The 25,876-nt window shown below is 41.0% G+C and overlaps 1 protein-coding gene and 1 long non-coding RNA gene across 2 annotated transcripts in view; one reads left to right on the forward strand and one right to left on the reverse strand.

Annotated features, from left to right (window-relative positions):
* Window positions 1-1,000: 1,000 nt before the first annotated feature.
* LOC140848535 (uncharacterized) lies at window positions 1,001-11,107 on the reverse strand. Its single transcript, XR_012129599.1, has 3 exons — window positions 10,969-11,107; window positions 10,083-10,244; window positions 1,001-2,604 (listed from the first exon to the last, which is right to left on the reverse strand). It is a non-coding gene; the product is annotated as an uncharacterized lncRNA (long non-coding RNA).
* Window positions 11,074-25,876, forward strand: part of GASK1B (golgi associated kinase 1B) — a 40,470-nt gene continuing 25,667 nt past the window's right edge. The window contains exons 1-2 of the mRNA XM_017656656.3: window positions 11,074-11,983; window positions 25,092-25,306. Coding sequence (XP_017512145.1) covers window positions 11,074-11,983; window positions 25,092-25,306 — 1,125 coding nt within the window. The remainder of the gene's footprint in view (window positions 11,984-25,091; window positions 25,307-25,876) is intronic.

A 25,876-nucleotide genomic window follows, 5' to 3' on the forward strand; every position in this document is an offset into this window, starting at 1 on the left:
ACATTTTTGGACAGTCTTCCTGAAGTTCCTTTCTCTCCAATTTTTGCTCCTCAAATTCCACCTCCTTTGGCATCCCCAAACTCAGTCTTGTCACCCGGACCTAGGAGACTGCTGTTTCTTTTTGGGCCTTTTCATCCTGCCACAATTTGGAAAATGCCCTCTGGAAAATTCTGCGGTAAATGTGGAGTACATCCCACGGGCTTCCTTTTCTCAAGGATTCTAGTTGTCCCTTGTTGGGTCAGAGACTCCAATTTTACCCACTGAATTTTAATTTCAACAATTTGCTTTATCATTTCTGAATGTCATTTTAAAATTTATTTTTAATATGTACATAATCATTTTGAATCCCTTCTTGTTGCGTGCATACTTTGTCTTCCTTTAAGCATTTTTTTACATATACCAAATTTATACTTGGATTCTGATAATCCTAAAATTTCTCTTTCCTCTTTTTTTTTTCTCTTGTATACTTGGTGATATCTTATATTTACCTTATATAAACTGATATCAGTTTATGGAAGTTTTAAGTTTGGGAATCCCTCCTTTTTTGAGACCATGTAAAACATTGGATTATATATGTTTTTCCTTATTTATCCCATTTTTTAATCACAATTCTAATCTATATCACAAAATATATATCCCTTATTTATCTAATTTTAAAGTAGAAGAATATGTAGCCTGACATACTGCAGAGCAGAATTTATACATTTGAATTTTGAATTATACTTTCCATGGAAAACTTAGAAAAGTAGTAAAAATGTTTAGTGATAAATTTAGATCCACCAGACTTCTCAGACATGTAAAAGTTTTAGCTGCAGACATTCCAAACCCATTTTATTAAATTTTGAAAAGTTTATATATTTTAAAGGGAAGGTTGTACATTTGTTAGGTGAAATTCAACTACTTTTAAAGGACTTTTTGGCTTAAGGAAAAGGAAAAGGTCTTTGCTTTTTTTCTTTTTTTTTTCCTGGACAAGGGAATAAGTGAAAATAAGCTTTGGATGGGTAGGTAGGTGAATTATTCATCAAACTAAAATGAATAATTTATAAAACTAATCAAACCAGTCTAGTACCATCATTTGGCAGATAAAAAATTTGGCCTGATTAGAATTGAGATATTTGAGGCTGTGTGTAGGCACGACCTACCTAACTGTATTGAGACAAGACAATGGGAAGAATTGAAATTTTAAACTAGGTGTGTCTGTTAGGTTTGGGCAGATTCTAAGGGTGGTAGCTGGGGAGGAAAGTGGAGCAGGGATACAGCTCAGAGATTTAGAACGGCGTCCAGTCTGGAAGGTAGGATCCTCTCTGCAATTTGGCTGCTAGACCATTGAATATCTTCTTCATTGCTACATCCAAAGTGACTGGACAGTGCCCATCGCATAGTAGCTACTCCAAAAATACTTTAAATTAAATAATAATAATAATAATAATAATAATAATAATAATAATAATAATAATATAGGAGTCTAAAGATGTGGCAACGAATATCTCAGTCTCTGATGACCCATTACAAGTCTCTCCACAACAGGGAAATACCTGCCAGGAGAACTGGTTAGCTAAATTTGCCCAGTAATTGGGTGACCTCTCCCCTGATCAGTGTGCAGATGGGCACAATGAACTGTGACTCTCTCTTTGTTCATAATGAATGAATATTTCTAAGGTCTATTTTTCCCCACCACAGAATCCCTGTAATGACAAAATTAACTTTTTTTATAAGGTGCAGGCTTTTATTTATGGATTCATCTACTCCTCACACAAACCCTATGAGGTGCTATTATTAAGAATAGTAAAACTAATATTAAACTATTATACTGTTGTTGTCATTAGTCATTATTGTTCTGAAAATATTACCAGAGGCCTAGGAGGAGTGTGTCCAACTAGCCTGAAGGTGTCGATTGTCTGAGGGGAAACACTTCAATGGGTGATCAATACTTAATACTTTGTATGACAAATGCCCCCCTGATTTCAGTTACATGGCCAAGGACCCCCCTTACTATAACCTTACAGTTATACAGACTAATTACATAGACTAGTGCTAAATAGCAAAGCAAAAATGACCAAAGATTTGAATCTAAAGTAGCATGCAGAGTGCACTACTGATTTGAAGTCCCTTGCTAAGCACAGGAGACAGTGAGCACATTTTGGATAATTTGCTGCATTAGTACCTTAGTAAGACTGATAACTATTTCTTGAACCTGAAATTATGTGTTGATCAGTGTTTTACCCATCAGAGTTTTCTATGGTCTCATTAGAGAGTGCCCATCCATTAGCATGAGCAAGCGGATGAGCCCTTACTTACTGTGTAGTGAGCACTGTGCGAAGTGCTCCACCTACAACATTCCATTTAATGCTTAGAACAGCCCTGTGAACTAGACATGATCATCTTCCCCAGGTGAGGAAACTGCAAAATGAAGTATCTCGGTGTCTCAGCGATTCAGGCTGCTGTCACAAACTACCATAAGACTGCGTGGCTTAAACAACAAAGTTTGTTCATCACAGATCTGAGGCTAGGCGGTCTGAGGTCAGGGTGCCGGCATGGCTGGGCTCTGCTGAGAGCCTTCTTCCATTCTGCTTTGCAGTGGCTGCCTTGTTGCTGTGTCCTCACCTGGTAGAGAACAGATAGGAGGGAAGCAGCTCTCATGTCTCTTCCTACAGGGCGCTCCTTCCACCATGAGGGCTCTTCCTCCATGACCTGATCACCTCCCACAGGCCCCGTCTCCTAATACCATCGCACTGGTGCTTAGAATTTCAACACAGAAATTTTGAGAGATATAAACATTCAGGGCACAACACTTGCCAAAGCATCTAGCTGAGATAAAAATATTTTGCTTACAAGTTCCTCAACTCAACTGAATGAAATGCAGATTTATTGTCATAAACTGTATTGTCTATTTCCATATCATAAGCAATTAGTGCAAAGACAAAACAAGGAATATTGCCTCTGAGCTGGTGATTACCTCAATCAAGCTTGCTTCATTGCCCAAAGAACGGCAAAATTATGTGCATTCTTAACCAAAGCATTGGTTATTTCCTGTGCAAAAATAATTGGGGTGTTATATTTAGGGAAATGACATCTCCATTCTTATATAAATATTTAATTTTCTTTTATGTGTGAGACTGCTTTGTAGCTACTCATCTTTTACATTTCAGAACCCATTCTTAGGCTTCTTGGCAAAGCTTTTTGCCTTATAATTTTTGCCTATGTTACACGTTATGGGCATAGGAACCTGATGACTGCCTTTTGGAAAACTGCAATTTTACTATAAAAAGTACCTTCCTGGGTGCAGAACTGGTGACAGTCTGTAGAGGATTTGACTTCTTCCTGCAATTTTCCTTAGACAGTCCCTCCACATCCAGCCACAAGTACTCCTGGTTTTCATTCCATGGGTTGTGAATTGTAGTCTCTCTCAAATATCTTCTTTTCTCAATATCTACCTGCTAGGGCCTTGCTTTGAGAAAGGGGCTAGAATCTGTAGGGCTGGATAGGTGAGGCTAGCTGGCTGGGTAGAGGATGTGATATTGGCAAATTGTGCATTTTCCAATCCAATGGATGAACTGTCAAAGAAGAAATGGAGTCTCATAAAGAGGGAAAGGTATAGAATAACCTTATGTAAACCACAGGAAGATGGGCATTTTCCTATCTTCTTGTTGGCTTACCCCATTATTTTAGGGTACCTCAACTAGGGCAATGGTTCTTAAACTGTAGTATGCATCAGATTACCTGCAGGGCTTTTTACAATACAGATTGTGGAACCCTTTCTACAGAGTTTTAATTCAGTAGGTCAGGGGTAGGGTTCAATGATTTACATTTCTAGCAAATTCCCAGGTGAAGCTGATGTTGCTGGTCCAGGGCCACCCTATGAGAACCAATGGTCTTGGGACTGTGTTTGATATTTTTATTCATTCATTCAGTATTTATTGAGATGATACTGAGCCAGGCAATGCTTTAGACACTGCATACCCCCACAGACCTCTGCTTAGGTACTGGAATTTAGTAGATATTTAGTAAATATTCATTGGCTGTGCAACCTAGAGTACCCTGAGTCTCACCAGCCTATGGGTACCAAGCAGTCTTCAGTGGGAATGACTCAGCTGCACTGACTCTTACCCTCTCCTGAGCAAAACAAGTTCCCCAGCACCTCACAAAAGGCCAATAATTATGCCACAGAGATGCGAGAACTTGCCATCCAGTCAGCTCTGCTTACCACACGAGCCTCTCATTGATGTTTGCTCCTATTCAGCTACTTACTGGAGACTCCCCACTGAGCCTGTAGCTGTTGCAGCTGCCTACTTTGGGAACCGTGAGGCCCACACCTGGGGTGTTGACCACCGGTGCTCCCCAAACTGCTAACTGAAAGTGGTGGGGAGAATGGGATGCTCATATTTCCTGTACCACAGTTACTTGCCTGGAAATCAAAGTGTGCTGCTGTCTCATTACCTCACAGAATAATGCATGAAGACGCCACCATTGGCGTTTGCTTGTATTTCTTCCCTGGGGTTTGCGTCTTAGGGCTGGGGGAGTGAGGCAATGGGCAGGTGGGCAGAGTATGTGATTTTAACACATGCTGTCTTTTCTAATCCAGGTTCCCTGTCAATTCATGAAACATGCACGTGTAGTTTCCACACCGACAGCTTCTCAGACATGCTGCACTGGACCAAATCACAGTGGGGAACACAACTGAGTCTCAAAACTACCAGATACAAATGAAAAAAGGACTGCACATTTCTTTCTCTACCTCCTTCTCCTGCACTTTTAAGGTGTTTGTTTATAACCCCAATGCATTTCTAATATGCTAGTTTTAATCTAGTCTAGCTAGGGGGCCTTCCTTCCTTCAAATGTACTCTGCAGCTTATTTTTTTACACATAGGTGAGGAGAGGAGATTGTTTGTAGCTCTGCACTAGTTTTCTGCAAGGAGTCTAAGGATTGAGGCAACTTTATTCAATCTTACTCCTCTACCCGGGCTGAGAGCCACCACTCTTGGGTGGCTGTACCCCAGAATGACCTAGGGCTGGTGTGTCTGTCCTGCTTCTGTGTGTGTGTGTGTGTGTGTGTGGCCTGGGAGCAGGCCTGGCAGGCAGAGTATCGAGGCCTTCCACACTCACAGCTAATTTGTCTAGATTGTCCGGGGGCTTTTAGAAGGAATTCAGGTAGTCTCCACCTCAACCTAATTCTCCTCTTACTCCCTGATAACTGTATGCACATCTGGACATTAGAACTATAAAACAAATACTAATTATTAGAGCATACATAAGTCACCTAATTATCCAGAGGTGAAATAAGAATCATATAATTCAAACATATGTCAGTTGACTGTCAGCCATTTGATCTGTTTCCTGTCTTAGGCTCTGTCCATGTGAATATTGCTCAGTTTTTTGGTCATGTGGCAGAACCATCCTCATATTCATGTCAGTTTATATAAAGGGAATGAACATTCTCAGAGAAATGAGGCTGTCTGGGAATATTGCAGGAGGTTTCCATACAGGGAAAAGGCAGAGAAGCTTCCCCCAGGTAAAATAGTAGAGAGAGGGGGAAATAGCCAATGTAGTGAAATGTCAGGCACTTCCTACCCTAGGAACCTGCCTATGTGGTTCTCTGTTGGATATGGGAGAGATTAAGCTATGGCACTCAGTGTCAGATTTGTAAGGCTAGCTCTGAGGAGACAGGTGATTTCTTTTAAAGTGCTTATCTGAACACAAGCAGATGTAGTCATATAGGTCACAGGAAGGATGTCCTTTGGAGTGAATAATTACATGTCAGGTAAAGGTGCACACATTTCTATCAAATATAACACAATAACTATAGCTTCTTTTGCACATGGTTTTAAAGACATATAATATCAAATATTATTTAAGGAACTACAAACTTCTTGGTACCCATTAAACACGTTTATGACAAATTTTCAAAGACTAATTTTTTCAGTGGCAGGACAAGCCAGCTTAGCATTGCCCAGGCCTGTTGATAGCAAAAGTATTAGCAAATTCCCTATGACAAGCAGGATAGAAGTTGTACCCAAGACACTAGGCTAAAGTCAGGATTAGAGTTCTAGAAGGGCTATAGGTCCTATAGGTTAAGAGGGTGGTAAACAAGAGTTAGGGACATGGTGGAAGGGTCTTGTCTACTCAGAGCCCGGAGCCAAGTGTCCATCTGCAGGTCTGTCATCTATGTAACAGCATGCATGGGTCAACAAGAGCAAGGAAAAGCTTACTATTGGTGATTCAGTGACTGGAGTCCTTGCATACTCCTTTTAGCTCTTCCCGTGGCTCTCAGATGGTGAGTCCACAGTAGCAGCAAATGGTGCACCAGACAGAAGGGGGAAATGCGAGCTCTGTGGGCTGGGAAATCTGGAGCCCGACTCACTGTATAATCTGGTCCTGGAGTTCTCCCAGACAGAAGGAGAAATAGTCTTTAGTACAGCCGGATCCTACTATTGGAACACTGGAAAGATTTAAAGATTATTTCACTACCAGTGAAACCAAAGCCCTGGAAAAATGTGTTAATTTTCTTCTGAAACTATTAACATTTAGAGGAGTGAATTATAATCCTGCACATTAGACGTTTTTCAAACTATGGATTTCTGGGCTCTACCTTATACCATTTAAATTAGAATCTCTGGAGAGGTGGATGGGGCCTAGGCATCTATATATTTTAAAAATGTTGATTGATTACATTGTTCTTTAATTTTTAAATGATGAGAGTATCATGAACTTTTCACTGTAAATTTAAAAAGATATAAAAAATTTTTACTCTCCTAGTCTCTTTCTACATAAGGAATATAAAATGGGTAGGTGTTTACTTACCACCCCTTTCAGTTTTATCAAAGTATATATTGTGCAAATCATAAGTGCATAGCTAATGGATTATCCCCAGATAAACATCGTTTTGTAAATACCATCCAGGTCAAGAAATAGAGGAGACAGGTGATTTTCTTTTGAAGTGCTTATCTGAACACAAGCAGATGTAGTCGTGTAGATGACTACAAGATGCAGGCCCTACTCATGCTCTTCCTCCGTCATTTTCCTCTGCCTCCTCCATAAAGGTATGAAAAGATTTCCAGATAATCTTAATGAGTCACACCATTGTCTATTGTCTATTTTTCACTTTGTTTTCCTTGGAGAATTATTTATTTTCTGGAAAGAAAATACTTCAGGTATGAGGACTATTGTATCAGTCTCTCTGGTCTAATGATATTAGTGGCAATAACAAATATTTTGAGCATTTTATACACACACTCACCTGTTATTTATGAATGTTAAATTATTTGCAAACCATTACGCGTTCAAGGAATTTAGCCTTATTTTTCTTGGACTAAATCAGACTTCTTTCTTGGGCCCCATGACACTTGGTGTTAGAAAATACCTTTTTGTTCAGTTTCAACAGTGATCAATAGCAATACGGGCATCTGCCTCCCCATTCCAAAATGAGGTCCACCATGCAAAGAAAAGTAGGTTCCTGTATTGGGAAGCCTGAGGTTGCTGGGACAACGGAGGGTGTCTGTGGACCACTGGACCACTTGTGGGCCATGCGTACAGGTGCACGTGAGAAAGCCAGCCAGTTAATCACCTTAAACGCTGCCCAAGAGAACAGCCTAAAGAAACAAGGTGACCACAACACCCGCACAGTCGGCTCTGCATCAACAGCAGGCCTGAGAGATAATAGTAGTGGTGTCTTTGAAGCTCCTGCAAAATGCCCACCAGAGGGTCAGCTTTATGAACCAGCTATGCCCAGAGAGCTTCTAAGTGACCTCACAACAATATCAGTGGAGTGGCAAGAACATTTCTCCTCCCAGTACTCTCCGCCCACCACTACCCTGCAGCCCTGGTGGTTAGTCAGAGCCAGACAAAGGGATGTGAGTGGGTGGGTGTATGGGAAATAGAAGGTCCAGACAGGAAAAAACAGGCCCAGATGGCTCTCTCTCCTTCTTATTAGTAGGTTTTTGCCTATGTTTTTGACAGACAGCTAACATCTGGGGAACAAAATGCTCAAAACTTAAAAAAATTTTGAAAATTTTGACTATTATATAGAATCAAGAATTTTGATGAGTTTATGTGAGTGTCTGTGACTAAAATGATTGGAGAAATTTTTAAAAATCTAAGTGTGACTAGAAATATCATGCCCGAGTTTTTATCCAAGGGAGCTGGAAAGAGCTACTAGGCCACAGAGCAGGTTGGAATAGGCCGTGGGGAGAATGACTGTGATTATTTTCTGATTCTATCTGCTGACTGTTGTTGGTTATATCAATACTGGCTCCAGCAACAATTCAATGAGTTTGCTCCTAATGCTACCACAATAGCTTTCCCCTGTGTAATGTTGACTCCCTGATGGGCTGTCTGGGCTGGGAGAAGGGCCTCTGAGAAGTTTATTTTAATAAAGTGTTGGGGGGGGGATAGATACCCAGTGCCTAATATTTCAAATCATCATTCCATCACCACTATATCATTTAATCATCACAAGACACTGAAGGGTAAGTGCTATTATTTTTCTCCTCACAGAGGTGGAAATTGAGGCTAGAGAGGCTGCTAACTCGCCACGAGGGACCACAGCTGGGGAGTGAAGGAGGCTTGCTCCCTCTGGAGCCCATTCTCCAAACAGCACACCCTTTAGCCTCCACTAATGCCTCCTATGACTAATAAGGGGAGGCAATGCATTGATCTTCTAATAAAGACACATTTTGCAGGGCAAATGGGGTGGTCAACCACCTCCTAATGCACACAACTCATCTACTTCCCAAGCATTTCTCCACTAAAAATGTTGCTTTAGAAACAGCAAGCAGAGATGCCTGCTTATTACAACCTGGCTTTTGCCAAAGACTTGCTTTTAATTTTCAGTCAGGTTAGTTATTCTTCTTAATAAATGAAAATAATAGATAGTTACAATATGCAGCCATGGTTCCCTTTCAAGAAGTTAGCACTTACCACCTAGAAAATAATTCTGTGCTTATGAACATATGGTCTAAGAATTTGGAGAAAATTGCTTTGATGCTTGAATTCTGATGAACTTTAGTCAAAATCTATAGATACTTCAGTCCACTGACCATTTTGGAATTGTTTCTTCTTCTTCCTCCGTGGGGCAGCATTTTTAGGGAGAGTGCTACAGTAACAGTTCTATTATAATTTTTGGCATTTCATCACGTGGAAGTTTATTTTTCCCTTGTATATATTTTCCAGTTCTTTGATGTTTTCTGCACTGGAAAATGTAGTATTTTTAGGATTATACACCATACTCTAACCTCTTTCCGCCCCGCAGTATCCAGACCTTTTTTCCAGTGGGGAATCAAACCCGTCCCCTTCCTGCCTCCTGTCTGTATTTGCCATCGAAGCGGAAAGAAAAGTCCAAGTGAGACCCAGAGGTCATCACTCCTTGCCTTTGTACCAGGACCTGCAAACCACTGAAGCCAAGTACTAACCTGTTTTTAAAAAAACCTTCAATCTGAGAGACTCCAAGACTTCTTCCTGTGAACTGTCGCACTGTGTGACTGCACACTGTAACTGTCTGTCCCTATCTATGTGCACACTTATCTCGCTGTTCTATTTTTTTCCTTATTTGTGTTAACCCTTTTGCACCTTTTTATGAACTTCTAAGCCCTCTCTTCTCAGAAGTGGTGAGCGACAAATGTTACTCTGTAAACAGTCAAGATGGTAAGGTGAGTCATAGCCCTTGGGAACCTGTGTGCTCTCATCCCCGGTTATGTGGGAGAGGCAGTGAGGGGATGGCATTCCTCATTTTATAAGGTATTTCTGTGGCTGCAGCTAAGCAAACACTGTCAATCCTTTTTAACACCATGAGACTGACATTTCTGAGTTTGTTTCCAGACAGAACACTAGAGGGCTCTCAGGGGTTAAAAATAGGTGGAAAATTATTTGAATGAAAACTGCTTCTGTACGGCATTTATTTTTTTCAGACTTTAAAATTGAAGTTTATTTTTTAAACTATTTTAAAAAACCGTACATGTCTGGGTTATCGGCAACCAGTTTACAAGTAACCGTTTTGTTTTGCAATCAGTAGTTTCAAAGGGAACTTTTAAAGCTGCACTGAAATATTTGAAATGTGGAACACTCTTGACCATGAAATATGCTCTACTTACATGCCTCCGCCTTTTAGAAGTTCTTTGCATTGGAGTCAGGAATTGCATTCTTCCTGGGGCCAAGCATGGGGCCAGCTGTGTAAGTAAGGTTGCTTACAAGTTCTTCTGTTTAATAATGTGAAGAAAATAGAGCTAGAGATCCTTTTATTTTCATTCAGCTGTCTGGTGGAAAGAAAAGGAATAAAAAGCAGTCAGATTGGTGTTTTGTGTTTGTGTCTCTGTATGTGTGTGACTGCATAAATATAAATTCTTCCTAGGTATGCAGGCATTTATGCCTTTATGTTATAATGACTCTTAGTGTAAGATAAAGGAGCATACTGTGAAGAAAAAAATTGTACCACCAGATTAAGAGAATATGTTTCTGAATTTGAATGTTAATACTTGGTACAGCTGCCTAATTAGTTAATGTGGGGCTTTTAAAAGTAAATATGGGATAGCTACAGATTTTTTAAAACTAACTATTTAATGTCAGATTATTTTTAAGTGGAAAGCCTGGCTTTGTAAAATTTTAATACTTTTCCTTCAGTATAAAATTAAATAACTCTAGCTACAAGTTACAAAATATTCTTGGATTTTTGTGGTTTGTTTTCACTAATTTAAACTGAATATTAAATCTATTCTTTAAACTTCTTTTTGAAAAAACATTTAGTGGCCATATTTATGAAAGGAAAGGGTTACTTTTTCTCTTGACTCTTGTAGAGGAACTGAACTAGTTTGAAATTGTGACTCAGTTAACTCTATTTCCATTCATTCCCAGAAACAAGCCACACTTCTCCTTGGGGAGGCTAATAGGAGTTTAAAAGGTTTGTTGTGGCGAGCGTCAGAACTATTCCCAACTCCATCACCCACTGTTCACTTCCACCTCTACGCACGGGAGACCACTTACACACTTAAGCAGAGGTGACAGCTGAATTCAGGAGACCATGCATCATGTCAGCAGGAGCAGACTGCAGGCTTTAAACTCTGTTCAACATGTGGATGCGGCAGAGAAATGACCTGTCCAGACAAGCCAGGGAAACTCATAAACTGGTTCATCTGCTCCCTGTGCGTCCCACGAGTGTGTAAACTGTGGAGCGGCCGGCGCCCAAGGACCCGGAGGAACCTCCTGCTGGGCACTGCCTGTGCCATCTACCTGGGCTTCCTGGTGAGCCAGGTGGGGCGCGCCTCTTTCCAGCATGGACGGGCCGCTGAAAAGAGCCTGCCCCAGAGCCGCGACACCACCGAGGCACCCTTCCCTGAGATACCCTTGGATGGGACCCTGGCCCCTCCCGAATCCCAGGGCAATGGGACCACGCTGCAGCTCAATGTGGTGTACATTACCCTACGCTCCAAGCGCAGCAAGCCCGCCAACATCCGTGGCACAGTAAAACCTAAGCGCAGGAAGAAGCATACACTGGCATCTTCAGCCCCGGGACAGGAGGCTTTGGTAGGACCATCCCTTCAGCTGCAGGAAGTTGCAAAAGCAACTGATGCTAAAGTGCCTGGTTATATCCAGAGAGGAAACATGGCTAAGGTTGGGGAACGACCCTGGAGGTTGACACGAGTGTCGGTAGTGCACGGTTGGGGCTCTGATTTCCAGCTGAGCAAGACCAGGGAGAGCAACATCAGGATCTACAGCGAGAGCGCCCCCTCGTGGCTGAGCAAAGAGGACATTCGCAGAATGCGTCTGTTGGCCGATGGCGCAGTGGCAGGCGTCCAGCCTGTGTCCTCGCAGAGCCCAGCCCGCTTGCTGCTGCTGGAGCGGAGCGCCGTTGGCTCCGTGCCGGGCTGCGGCCCCAGCCCCTGTGGGCTGCTCAAGCAGCCTCTGGACATGAGTGAGGTGTTCGCCTTCCACCTGGACAGGATCCTGGGGCTCAACAGGACCCTGCCGTCTGTGAGCAGGAAATCAGAGTTCATCCAAGGTAACAGCTTCACATGCTTCGTTATTTGCAGCTGTTGGGGATTCAGACTGATTTTCTCTTTTCCCTCACCCTCTTTTTCTAAATGATTTCTCCACCCACGTTTCACATTTGGACAGCAGCAGCATGTCTTTCCGTACGCTTGGCATTCTTCATTTCCCCAGCTCTGGGAGGCTGTGGGAGCTCCGGGGAAATGCTGTAGCCGGCATGCACGCACGAGTAAGCCCACACTGTGCTATCGGCCCTCCATTTCCCTCGCTGCACTTCCAGCGGCTTATTAAATCTAATTAAAGCCAGTGGCAATTTGCATGATGAGGAAAGGAAGCCAGGGTGGAGGCAAAGAACTTGCTGACAGTCAGGCGTATTATTGGAGAGGTTACTGTGGAAGTAGAATTTCATTCCTTAGACGTTTTTAAAAGTAAAGGGGGTGGGGTAGGAGTGAGCTATCTTTCTTCAGCGGATGGAACCTTTTTATGAGGCCAGCCAGACTATATTAGATTCAACCCCTTGATTCTTTTACAGTGGATTTAACTGCCTTATTTTACAAAGGAAATGAAGCAAAGATAGGTAATTTGTTTAATATATATACTAACTAGCCATTTGGTTTCCTCAAGAGCATGACTATGGTCTCATTGACCTGATTGCCAAGATTCAGGGGTCAGGAGTTCTGCAGATTCTAGGGGGACTGGTCTGCAGTGGTGCTAATGCCATATAAAGGATATTCTTTGAACTATCAGTGTATTGTCTCTGCGTTTGAATACAAAGTAGGGGTGGTGTTTGTCAGTTGACTGTGTTTGAAAGCAGAAGTTGCCCCTGTAAATCCAGGCTCACCCAAGCAGCTTTAAAGGACCCCAGAAAGATTACAAACTCAAAGGGTGTTCCCTTACTACCTGTCACCATAAAACTAAGCATTTTAGTGAGATTACCATTGAATCTGGACTGGAATGGATTAAAACTCTTGGGAGTGACTGAGAACTAAACTGTATTTCCAATGGCTTTAGGATTATAATTCAGTTTTAGAATGGGCACTTCTTGAAGTACCAGTAATTTACTTAGAAAGATTTGGCATTCTTTACTTATCCTGGACCATATCTAAGTGCTTCAGATTCACAGGTATGCTTTGATGTTTAAAAGTCACAAAGGAGTCCACCATGATTATACTGATGTGCAAGAGACTCAAATATTTAATCAACAGTTGGTAAAAGCTAATTTTTATTGGGTGCTTACTGTTTTCTAAGCACTACACTAATCGATTCAAATAGCTCATACATGCATTGACTCCTGTGTTTCTCACTACAATGCTGTAAGGTAGGTACTGTTATTATTTCCATTTAGTAGATGAGCAAATTGAGCCTGATTTGGGCAAAGTGATTGACCTCAATTCCCACAGCTAGGAGATGGCTCAGCTGGGTTTCAGACATAGGCCCAGCAAACTTCAGAAAATAAGCTGTTACCCACTCAGTTTAGGTAACTGTATATCTTATTATCCAAACTGAAATACTCAGGAGAGAGAGAAAATATTGGTGGGTATTGAAACAACAGGCATACACCAAGGCTGTCCTGGACAAAGCAGGGCATAGAATCATCCTTGTTACACTACACTGTTGTTCATTTTTATGTCATAAAGCCCCCCAGGGAAGGTGAACTCTTGACTATACCCTGAGGCATGGTGCTTTGATGTCCTTTGAGCTTCCCTGGGATGCTCTTAGATGTAAGTTGGGAGAATAAAGTAGTGGGTAGAAGTCTGGGCTCTGGAGTGGGGCTTTCGGGGTTTGAATTTACCATCTATGTCCTGGAGATGTTACAGTATCTCTCTGTGCCTCAGTTTCCTCAGCCCTGGCATGACAATACTACCTGCCTCATGAGGCTATTGTTAGTTAATACCTGGAAAACACACAGAACCAGTGCCTGTCACACAGTACACCTTCACTGGATATTGACTACTACACTGTGCACATGAGGCACCAAGCTCACTGAATTCTTCACATAGCCTCTGAGCCTCACATATTATTTCTTTATGTGACAGGACTAGGACTAAAACCCAGGTCTCTAGACTGCTTAGGTAGACTTTCTGACACCAGGATTGCTCTTAAATATTTCATTTGGGCTCTGAACATCCAGCATCTTTGGGAATAGGAGGGCAGTTGCATTCAGTCTGAAGGAGGGGCTTATAATCTCAATATAGCCTGGTGTCTTCTCTGGTTTCAGAAGTAAATGGGGATGGCAAACACCCAACAAAGTTGTATCTCCACGACTCTCAGGGTGATGAGCTCAGTACCTAAGGTTTTATCTCAAACACTATCAGCCCTGTCTTTGATACCTTCTCCTTATGTAGTTCTTAGAGTCATAAATCAGGCCAATTTCCTTGGACACTTATGAAATTATTTAAATATAACTATGAGCACTCTAACAATATAATTTTACTTATGTAGACTATTTTACTGATGTAAAGTACATAAACAGATCACTTCTGCTCATGGTGGGAGCGATATGAACAGTCTTAGTTGTTGGTATCTCTCTCCATACACCTATTTTTATTTTCCTGAGTTATGTCTTTCTTACCCTGATTTCCACAGAAGTGTATATTTTCTTTCTAAGATCTTCTTTTTCTCTTGCTCCAAGCTTAGCTTCATTTGAGCCTCCCTGTCCACCTAAGGAGGTAAAAGATCTTGTTTAGTTACCCAGCACCTATTTCTGGCACATTCTATATCATTGCTTCACATTACAGTTGCTTGTTTAATCTTATGCTTCTACTCATTAGTCTGTGAAGGCAGAGATATTTTGTCTCCTGTTTATTGTGGCAGTAAAGAGTCTGACACATAATAGGTGTTCAATACATATTTTTTAATGAATTCAGGAATACATTCTTGACCTGTTCTACTGACTCTAAAGAGTAAATCTATATTTGCCTCCAGCTTCCAGTAATCAGGACAAGTGCTACCGTTTTTAGTCCTAAATCCTCCTGGAGTATATTATAAAGAGCTCATTGAAAAGATAATAAAAATGTCCTTGGCAGCTCTGTATTATGCAAATAATAAGGTTCACAGACCTCATTCTTGTGAGGACGTTCAACCATGGTCTGCTGGTCTCACACTGGAATATAATTTGATCAGGACGTTTTTTCTATAGGAGGAACTATTGGGTTTAGTTTAGGTATATCTTTCTCTGATGATACGACTTGACCTAGGAGTAGATATTTTAATATTTAGGAGAATGAGTAGCCAGCAAATCCTATCAGTAATCTGCCCTAAGGGTTGTTTCTGTTCCCTGACTTTTGATTTGTGTTTGTGAAAATAAATTCATGCTCAGCACCAAGAACATAACTAGTCTGTATTGTGAGTTGAATATAGATGTTTGGCTTATCTCAGTTAAACTTTCCAAGAAACCTATGCAGTAGACACTTTTTTTTAACCTTAATTTTGAGATGAAAGGCAGTAAGAAGACTGCTCAAGGCCATGCAATGAGTTGGTTGTCAGAAAGAATTCAAACCCTGGTCTTCTACCTTTAAGTCTTTCCTCTTTTCATCAGTCTGCTTGCCTAACAAATCCTTTAAAGGGCTTCATTGTATATCTTTCTCTTTGTTTCTCCATCACCACAACATATTACTATATCTAGTTATTTAATATGGTGAAACAGATGACTTATATACTTATCAACATATACAGGCTTTGGGAAACTCTTTTGTCGCAAGGACACAGCAAACTTAATAATAGCAAAAGTAATATTAAGGTGACTATATACCAGGTACTATTTTAAGTACTGTGCGTGAATTATCTCATTAAATCCTCATACGGAATTTATGAGGTATGTACTCTATGCGAGACATTTTGTGGGTAGGCAAGCAGAGGATCAGAGTAATAAAGCACCTTTCTTAAAGTCATACAAATGGCCTGGATATAAAAAGGGTACATGAGATGTGAGGAGATCAGTTAAAGAGAATCAAATGCCACGATCGAATGATCTGCCTGTCGCCAGCCTCTCAGATGAGGCTTCTGTTAATTCAGTCCAAAGACAAAAAGTCCCATTAAAAAGGCTTTGTATTTTTTTTGTGTAAGTAGTAAAACTGATGTGAGTGGTCCTGTCAGCACAGAGACACTGTCCCAGGTAAGTCTGGGACAGGTTCTTGGTTGTGTAACTTGATGAACTCTAGGTGATTCTCCTAGAATTTAAACAAAAAAGAAAAAAAGAAAAAATATATATATGTATGTATATGCAGAATTAGCAGACTCACCAACCTTGCACTGTACCTCAGACCACTTTCTGACAGGTGTTACTCCACAGACAGCCCAGGAAATGGGAAGGGTATACGTGCTTGGCAAGGGCAGGCTGTAGGTAGGCAGGGAGAGCCAGTGTGTGCCACCTGACCCAGGCCAGCAGTCACCACTGGAGAGGAGCCTCTCCTATGCCTGTGTGGGAAATGCAAAATTGGATTGAAATACAGTATCAAAGGGCTTTTAAAAAATCTATTTTTGCCAAGTGAAATCTTTAGCTGTGAATTCATAAAGCATCTAGTGTAGGCACTGCACAGTGCCTGTTCTACATTGCTGTCATTTGTCTACTGCATCACTAACAATTCTGTGCAGCAGTTAGCATTAATACTTTAAATCTGGGAATCCTGAGGCTCAGCAAGCTTATGAAACCTGCCCAAGGACACACAGCTAGTGAGCAGAGAACTGAAATGTGTAACCGATTCTGTCTGATACTAAAGCCTCCTCACGTGGCTTCTCTTAGCCCATACCACCTCTTAAATGTAACTTGGTATAATTATGGAATAGTGACAAAAATGTGCAAATTGAGCATGGTGATCCCTGATCTATTGCTATGCGAACATTTCTATTTAATTTCTTTTTTCAATTCAACAGTTTAACACTGATAATATTTTTACACAAAGAAAGTTTGACGTACTGCTCTGAATACTGCTGCATGATTTGTTTGTTTTTTAAATGCAAGCCATTGCTTACCAGATTTTCTTGTTTAACCATAAACAATCATATGTAGGCAAATGGCACTGGACAGATTAGTGTGTTTTTGCCAAACTATCCTTGGAAAAGTCGTAAATCATTACAAAGGTCAGATACAGTGTGGTGTTGATAACATTAAATTTTTTAAACAAAATATTTAAAAATATTTGCCTAAAATAAGACAAGCAGACTATGTCCATGTAGAAGTTGAGTGCAGAAGAAAGCCCAGCACCCTTCTGTGATCTTTGGTTCAGGAGCTTTGCCAAAGCTTCCCTGGCAGTATGCACAGTAATGTGAATGAATCCCAAGGGACATCTATTGGTAGCATGTAATCATTGTACTATTTTTCATGCCCAGCATGGAAGATGCATTATGTATGCTTTATTTTTAGGATGCTGCTTTATTGCCACAGCACTGTCCTACTGAATTAAGGTAGGCTAGTTCCAGGAATTCTCTATGTCAAGGCTGCTTAGATGACAAACTGCAGGCACCCCACCAAATTCTATTTAAATTCATTGTGAATCCCAGGTTGCTCACTGTTTTCAAACTTGTATTGCCTCGTCTTATTATAAAGTAGGAGAAATACACAGGGGGTTTTCCACTCTTTTCGAGTCCTTGCAAACAGCAAGCACTGTGATTTGCTGGGTGATGGTGTGGCTGGCAGAGCAGGGAGATGGCCGCCGCACATTTCATGTGGTCTTAGTCTCTCTGGAACAGACAGAGGCATTTTGCAGGGAGTTATGAGAATAACTCAGATGGCCCTGTAACCTGAAAACACAGTGATTTAAAAACCTAAAAATCTTAGATGTAATGTGCAAACTTTCTTAAAATATTTATTTGGCAATGTAAGAATTACATTTTATTTTTAAAAGTCTGGATTGAAAGCCCATTGTGTACTTTATGAGAAAAGCCCTAAGGGTATTTAGCAGTCAGATTGAACTGGTCAACTTGATACTTCATTCATAAGCGAACACAGGGTACTGAGCATCCCTGCAAGCACGCTCTGCTCCAGTGGCCTCTTGTTCCCCCACTACAGACCTGCGTAGAACAGTGGGGGAACCACGTGACCTTCTCCGCCAGGCCTCTGGAACTTGTGCCTTGCTCCCACCCCTGGCTGGGATAGAAGGGACAATGAAGGGCTGCCACAGTGCTCACAGCATGTAAGATGCATGTGCCTCTGCTCCGTGCAGTCTGTTCCCTTCCATAGCACTACATTTACCTTCTCTTTTAAGAAATATTTATTGAGTGTCTGCTCTGGGCCTGCCACTCTTCTAGTCCTTGGGGATTACATCAGGGACTGAAACGGTCAGAACCCCTGCCTCCATGGAGCTGACAGTTGGTGGGCCACGTGAATGCTCAGGCGTAGGGAATCTTCCTATGTTCCTGATTTCAGGATTCACTCAGCACCTTCCTGAGCTCAAGGTTGTGACCTTTCCATTAGGACTGCCTCTGTTAATGAGCAAATATTGCAGATTTGGTTGAATTCAGTTGTAATTTATAGCATTTATTCCCTACATGTGAGGCACTGTCCTAAGCATGGGGAAGAAGCCCTGTGGTCTCTGATTCAAATAGCTTTGCTGTGGGAGTGTGGCTGGAGTATTAGTCTGTGAGGGCTGCCGTCACAGAACACCACAGACTGGGGAGTTTAAACAACATAAATTCATTTGCTCACAATCTGGATGCTGAAAGGCCAAGATCCAGATGTCTGAAGGTTTGTTTTCCTCTGAGGTCCTTTTCCTTGGTTTGCAGCTAGCTGCTTTCTCTCTGTGCACGGGCATCCCTAGTGTCCCTCTGGGTCCTAATCTCCTCTTTTTATAGACACCAATCACTGGATTAAGGCCTACCATTTTGGTGTCATTTTAAGTTAATTACCTCTTTAATGGCCCTGTCAGCAAGAACAGACAATTCTGAGGTACTTGGGGGTGAGAACTTCAATACATAAATTTTGGCGGCTGGGGGTGGGGGTGGGGGCACAATTTGACTCATTGCACAATTCAGGCAATCTGGATTACCTGAGTTTGAATCTGGATTCTCCCACTTGCTAGCTGTGTGACCTCAGATACATTAACTTTATCTCTTTGTAATTTATTTCTTCATTAGTATAATAGAGATGATTATAATAAACATATGATGGTGACAGTACTTGCCCCATAGACTTGTTGGGACACTTGAATTGATGCACATTAAGTATCTGTAGCAGCCCTAACACACTGTGACACACTAGCACTCAATGAATGTTACCTTTTGTTCTCATCCAGTTTTTAAGGTGATTTAGCTCTTTGCGTTGTATTTCCTTAGATAGTCTTAGTTTGTTTATCTAGATTGATGTTTATTTGAACTAAGTAAACAGGCACCAGAAGCTGTCATTTAAAGAAAGTGCTTGGAGTTGATAACGGCATCTCTCATTTGTGGCGAGCTAAGCACTGTACATTCCTTATCTCACAAAATTTCACAGCAGCCCCACCCAGCAGACATTCTTGGATGGATTCTCATGGGGAAAATGTGGCTCAAGGAGTAACACATGTCCTCCAAAGGCCCACGGGGCCCGTGAAGCAGGGTTGGGATGTAGACATGGGCTGGCAGAGCTCCAAGCCCTGTTCTTAGTTCTCAGTGCTGATGGCTTCCCATTATCCCTTCACGTGGAGTGTGAGCCACAGGCGTGTTCTGGGGCTCGTCCAGTTGGTCCTACATCCAGGTTGTCATCTGCCTTTCCCGCTACCTCCTGCTATGATCCTGAATGCCACCGTGATGCCTTCCTTAGTGGTTCCCCTTCCCATGACAGTGATCTGAGGTCAGGAAAAGAGAGGTTGTGGTGTTTCTAACACCCCTGTTTTCATCATTCCAGTGTCTCATAGAATTATGGAGACATGGGAGTGGATGGCTGAGTGTAAGCTGGACAGAACCAGGACGTGGAACCTCTCCACATGCCCACCTCTATTTCTCAAGTTTCTCTCTAATCTTTCTCAACTCATTTAGAGTGAGAACAATGAAATCACAGCTTACTACAAGGATATCACACCCACCAAACTTTTATCCTGGGCACACTGACTATTCCTTAGAATCTAAGGAAATATGAATAAAAACTGGGGAATTCTGAAAAATTAGTTAATTCATTCATCAATATTTTTGAATGCTTGCTCAGACATTATGTCAGAAGTTGGAGTCCAAAGGTGATTAAGAAATAGACTCTGTTCTCGCAGAGCTCTCAGTTTGGAGGGTAGGAGACAGCTAAGTAAACCCACCATACCAAAGATATATTAAAGACTTCAATGGAGATATTTTTAGAAGGCCCTGCAAAGCCCAGAGAGGGGGAATTTAGCACAGAATGTGTTAGGGGGGAGGCCAGGGGGATTGTAAAATCCTTTAGCAGAGGGACTGTCAGAACTTGTTCTTAAAAGTCACTGTGGGTGGAGTGAGAGATGGTGGGTGTGGAAGGGGAGAGAGAATAGGTGTGTGAAAAGCTTGTGAAGGCAGACATGCTTTGGAGACTGCAGATAGTCTTAAAAAAGGAGATTAGGGTTTGGGGGTAGTTGTGGGGTGGGGTGGAGTGAGATAAAGCTGTGACAAGTGGAGAGCACGTGGATCTATGTCATGGAGGGACAGGGACTTTATCCTGCAGATAATGGGGAATACTGAGCTGTGTATTATAGAAGGCCACTGCTCAGGAATTCATAGCTCCTTTATCTACATTCATGAGCACTCAGTGGCCTGGGACTGGGTCATCCTGGTGTGACTAAGGCTTTGTAAGATGTGATTGTTTGTGGAGCCTGACACACGGGTCACATCATTGCCACTCTGCAGTAAAGTTTGATTCCTGTTTTTTTTTTAAATGGAATATTGAGGCAGGAATTGTCTGGGGGTTTCCATTTATGCAGCGGAAGTCCAAGACAGACCTAGAAAGCAGAAGTTCCTGTCAATTAGTCTAAAGCTCAGAACACAAGACAGTTTTTCAAGTAGAACGGATGATAGATTGTTTCAGTAGTTTGTGATGGGGGAAGTCACATGACATTCTCCTTCCCTGCTACCTCAGCTTCATACTTAGCTAACTCTTGAGGAAATATGGAGATTTTTTTTAACTCAGCCCAACCCAGAGAAAACAAGTTATGAAATGAAAAACAGTTATTTAAATAAGTGAATACTTTTTCTTTTTAAGAAATGTATTCTAAATTAACCAGAAATCTATTTCAAAGACAAGACCGTAGATCCAGCACTTGGTCAGCTGTGTAGAATCTATACTTATGAAATCTATAGAATTCTGCCTCTTTACCATCTGTTGTTTTTTTAAATCATAAAATCCTAACATAGGTTTGGTTCTTTATAATATTTGACAGTGCTGCAGTTTCAGTAGTTCACTGGATTCTCACTCACACCTTCCAGATAGACGTAGAAGGGAAAGTTCTCACACTGTGAGGAGCTCTGTGCTTCAGCCAAGGTCGCCGAGGGACTGACTCAAGTCCTGTGGAGGCCAATGATGGAATCCAGCACAGAATCAATATTTATGGCTTCTTTTTCTACCCCACCCCCATGTTATCAGCTTCTTTTCAGTGAAGGTTCTTATTAACCACAGCATTTTATCATATAGCTATTCTAGGGCTTCATTTCTTGGCTTTACGTTGAGAGCTCAGTCTTTATTTTAGTCCTTTATCCACTTTATTTGGTTATCTTCATGTGAGTACACTTGTCTATTTCTACTGAACTCCAGGCTGTGTAAGGCCAGGGCCTCCCCTGGGACTGGGATCCTGTAAGGTCTCCATTTTCGGTATGTCTCACTCTGTTCTTTCTATGTGAAACACAGGAAACAAGAGATCCTTTGGAGGACACCTGAAGGATGATTGCAAATACTTGCTTTTTGAGTCAGAAAACTAACAATATTTAAACCCTTGAGCAGAAGTCAAATTTCATCTAATCCTTCAAATTTCCTCCTCCCTCAAGGCTGTCCCAGAATTTTGTATTCTTACTTTGCTTCCGTCACTTACCAATTTGTTCACCTTCACTGACTATCAACCAAGAGATCTTACCTACTTTGCCACCTCAATCTAATACTTTTAATTCCCAAAACACTACTGTATTAGGCACTGTAGAAAAATAGAGCAGATAGTACTTACGGGATCATTATCAACTAGACACCTGCTATACACCATCACTGAAGTTGCCCCAACACCTACAGCTGCCTTCAGTGTTTAGAAGTCTTTAGAATTCAGGTTTTCCTACAGTACAACCTCAGCAGTCATGATGGAACCTGACAGACTTTTTTTCCTCTAACAAAGATGAGCCTCAGGTGTTGATTGACCTTTGTTTGCTTTCCTAGGCTTTGTAGAATTGCATTTAATGAAGGGCTTTGAATTGAAAAGTCACTTTCCATTTTTGTCTTGCTTATGAGGAACATAGAAAGGACTTTAGATTTCAGAATTCAGGACATTTTTACTTATTTTTGAGCAGTGGCAGGTGCAGACAGACACTCACAGCCCCACCTCACATGCTTAGCATTCACTGACAGCTCCACACAACCAGTCAGCCAGTGTTCAAAGTGAGGGGCAAAGGGGGTTGTGTATTGTATTCATTCTCACTGAATTTTCATGTTCATTCTTCTCGAAAGAACGTCTTCTCGGTACTTCTGAATGAAGAATGACGTGGGAGGACATCGAAATTCAAGGAAAATATTCAGATATTGGAAAAAATAAGTTTTACTGGCAAGTCTTATTTTTTAAGACAGCTGAATAACCTTTAATTCACATGAACATCCACATATCTTTTAAAACCTGCTTCCTCACCACTCTGACAGTTAGAATTTTATCTCTTCACTGTTAAGATTTCTCTAGAGAGTACAGTACTGCATCATTCTGACAAACCTGAATGTGAAGAGATGAATGCTCCTCATCTCTGAAACACTTCAGGGTAAGTTGCTTTAACCAGTTTCCTGTTTTCAGAGGCTATTTTTCTGTCATCCCTACAGATCTATCAATGTTCATTTAATTTTTTTTAACAGCCATATTTTATAAAAAGTGGAATTCTCCTCACAGTAAGACTGAGCTCTGCAATCTGGAGCCATGCTGATTACTCTTATCTTGAGGGCTGTGTGTGCTGATACGTAGAAAGAAGACCTGTATGTTCAGGATTCACAACCACCCGTGTCCAGCCTGAGAAGCGCTGCTTTCTTACTTTTAAAATAAGAAACAAATTGTTTCTAAAGGAAAGGAAAAACAGCTCAGAAGGTTGTTAACTGTTTCAGTTGTTTACCTAGATCATTTCTTTGTTTCTCTGAGGTCTCTGTGTGAATCACTAGCAAACTGCTGGTCTGTCTGTCTTGAGTATTGATTGAAGTTCAGTACTAGGTTTCAACTCCCTCCGAATGCTTCCTAACCCTAGAATGCAAAGTGCTATCATATATCTCTGTGGTGAAAGACCCTGAAGGACAGGGCTTCTCTGTGTTTATCTTCAGAAGGCTGAAGTACGTATCTTTGAAAGCTGTGTTGTTTCTTCTACGTGCATGAGGTTACACTGGTCTGCATGTGTGTTCCACCTCATGACAGACTGCTTTTACATGGAATTTACTATTATTATTTGAATTCTCATAGTATTTGGAGTACACGCATTTAAAATTATATTTATCTTATATCTAAAAAGATAATTAGGTCCCAGCAGCCCCAAATCATTCAGCCAAATGGAATAAATGGAAAGGAGAATGTTAAAAAGGAAGTTGTTTAGTTACAGCCCATGCTGCATTCTCTATTTTTCTCCTAATTGTGTGTCAATGACTGGCATATTTTCCACAATCTAAAGAATTTTCCACATGCCCTGGTCCAAATTGCAAGGCTAAAGGAAAAAGGTTTTCTTTTTTTTTGAACAAAACTGAAATGCAGGTGATTAGAAATGATTAAGTGAATGCTGTTAACATTAGTGAGGTCACTGTAACACCAAATATAGGACTGGTTAGATAAGCAGTTTCCTGTGTTAAAGATCAGAGGTAGAACTCTACAGGAAGGCAAATGGGCAAGGTGATAAAGTAAAAGTCTTTAGCAAAAAGGAATACATTTATAGATTAAGAACCTCTCAGGTTATTTAAAAGGGCTCTTAAAAAATTCCTGTAATGTGTTCAGGCATTCCAGTCACAATTTCAGAGGCTTCTATTGTCCAGGTCTGTTAGAATGAATTAAGTGGGCTTTTTCAGATCTTTGTGACTTACTTGTCCTTTTTTTTTCCCCATGAGCATCATTCTGATTTTTAAGTTATAAGCAAAGCTGTTTGACATCATCTGTCAGTGACTTTATCTGGTAGGAATGGGGGCTTGAAAGTGACATTATAGGTTTTAAGTGTGAAGTGTCATTTAATGTACTCCTCATGGTCTTCCCTGTTTCTGATGACTTCACCCAGCCTCATCATTCTTTAGACAGGTCAGCAATGAAATTTCTGAACCACATGAATGAGACAAAACAATCTGAGTGACATATTTCTTGAAAAGTGACAGATTGCTTGAAAAATCATCTATGCACCTTCAATCGAAGAAATGACATTTACTTACATATGCTTTGTGAGTCTTCGTGTGAGTAAATGATCCATTACTAAGAGTGTTGCTGTTTCCCTCAAAAAAGAAAAAACCTTCTGCTGCTTTTTTCTTTCTTTGCAGATTATAGTGACTGCTGTGAACCATACAATTTCACTTTTAAATTTGTGACTTCTAAAATTTCTTTTTCTTCTTGACATCATGATGTGGCCTCAGAAAAGTCAGACAGTTGTTATTGCAAATAGAGAGCTGCTCCACTCAGACATTGAATAATAGACAGACAATTATAAATGCCTGGATTCTTTTTTTTTCATGGTGGCTGCTTTTATATGTGGAAGAAAACCACATTCACAGAGGTCATTGTTATTGGTGATTAGGGACCCATTCCTACTACATCTGTGAAATACCTTGTTGAAAATTTTTTTCTTTCGTTGCCTTATCAACAAATTTCTGTTTTATAAAAGACTTACATCAGGAAGTATCATTGAGGCATAAGACTATTTAAAACTTCAGAAGACAACGGGACTATATAATATCATCTAATCAAACTTGGGAGTGTAACAGGTTGGAGAGGAACACCCCAGGGCACACACTGAGCTCATAGCATGCTAAAAGTCTGTCTGTATTTTTTTTTTTTTGGATTCTGTAGATGGCCGCCCATGTCCTCTCATTCTCTGGGACTCATCTTTATCTCCAACAAGTAATGAGACCCATTCTTCTGTTAAGCTCACCTGGGGAACTTACCAGCAGTTATTGAAACAGAAGTGCTGGCAGAACGGCCGACTACCCAAACCTGAATGGGGTTGCACTGAAATACATCACCATGAGTGGCCCAAGATGGCACTCTTTGACTTTTTGCTACAGGTAAGTTTATCAAGTCAAGTAAGTGGTTATCTCAGACTGGTACTAAATCACATTAAGTCTGACACTAAGTAGTTTTTTGCTCTTTGAGTTTTCATGAAGCCAGAGTTTTAAATTCTGTAATGCTCTGTTTGGCAAGTGTAGTACCAACATTACAAAATTTTATATCTTTTTAGGAGATATTCAGAAATGTCCCTCGGTCCTTTAATTAATTTCTGAAGAAGTAATTCTTTGGTACTTTCGTCACGCAATAGTCATACTCATCACAGTTACAGTTTAATGAGATAAATTATTAAATTTATAACAACTCAACATCCACAACTCTTCAACATAGACAGTCTTATCGCATTTGGGAGGTGAGTAAACTAACGTTTGCTGAGGTTAAGGAACTCACTGAAGTTCTGATGGCTACTAAAAGCTGGAGTTGTGATTCCTTGGGATCTGTTGATGGTAATAGTTTGTCTTTTTCCATCATTCTTCAACAGTACTTGGGGACTCCTGATGGTCCCTTCACCAAACCAAATAGTCTGCTGTCCAGCTCAATTCTCACTGGTGGCTCTGTGGTGCTGACAC

Source organism: Manis javanica, chromosome 3 (assembly GCF_040802235.1).
Source record: "Manis javanica isolate MJ-LG chromosome 3, MJ_LKY, whole genome shotgun sequence".
NCBI classification, from domain to species: Eukaryota; Metazoa; Chordata; class Mammalia; order Pholidota; family Manidae; genus Manis; species Manis javanica.